This window comes from Aptenodytes forsteri, unplaced genomic scaffold (genome assembly GCF_000699145.1).
Source record: "Aptenodytes forsteri isolate BGI_AS27 unplaced genomic scaffold, ASM69914v1 Scaffold76, whole genome shotgun sequence".
In the NCBI taxonomy this organism is placed as follows: domain Eukaryota; kingdom Metazoa; phylum Chordata; class Aves; order Sphenisciformes; family Spheniscidae; genus Aptenodytes; species Aptenodytes forsteri.
The window spans coordinates 2,678,486-2,679,125 of NW_008794444.1; the positions used below are offsets into that span (position 1 = coordinate 2,678,486).

The following is a 640-nucleotide window of genomic DNA, read 5'->3' on the forward strand; positions in this document are numbered from 1 at the left end:
CCCGTGCCACCCTACAGCGTCTGCATTCAAGGCACAGCCCTGCACCCCACCACCTCGACGCTAGGATTCAGGGCACACTTTTTGTTCACCCCTCCCATCCCACCCCACCCCCGAGCCTAGATTCAGTGCATAGTCTCTGTGCCTCTCCCCAAGCCTGGATTCAGGGCACACCCCTGCATCTCCCCAACCTGCCCCCCTAAGCCTACATTGAGGGCAGACCTCTCAGCGCCCTCTCCCACCGAGCCTGGTCAGGGCACGCCGCCATACACCCCCACACACACCCCTCCATCTCATCCCAAAGCCTGGCTTCAGGGCACACCTCTGTGCACCTCCAAGTTTGGGGGGGAATGGGGGGGTGGCTGAAGAGGAGCCTTTCGCCCCGGCGTCCTGCAGGGTGGGGGTTTGGCGCGCCCACTCCTCCCCAAAAGAAAAAAAACCACCAAACTTACCTCAGCGAAATAGAGGTTGAGGAGGCAGAGGCTGGAGAAGAGCAGGCAGCCGGGCAGGCAGTAGAGGAGCCAGTGGGCGAAGGGCTGCTGGAGACGGATGGCCTGCAGGGAGTTCTGCAGGTAGAAGGAGAAGAGGGTGGTCCTGAGGGCTGCCCAGAGCAGGCAGAGGAAGAGGCAGAGCGTGTGGTAGC

The 640-nt window shown here is 62.3% G+C and overlaps 1 protein-coding gene across 1 annotated transcript in view; it reads right to left on the reverse strand.

The window, feature by feature from the left end:
* Positions 1–638, reverse strand: part of GPR137C (G protein-coupled receptor 137C) — a gene marked incomplete at its 5' end in the record, with an annotated part of 17,020 nt that extends 16,382 nt beyond the window's left edge. The window contains one exon of the mRNA XM_009289889.1: positions 450–638. Within this exon, the coding sequence (XP_009288164.1) occupies positions 450–638 (189 nt within the window). The remainder of the gene's footprint in view (positions 1–449) is intronic.
* Positions 639–640: the final 2 nt, after the last annotated feature.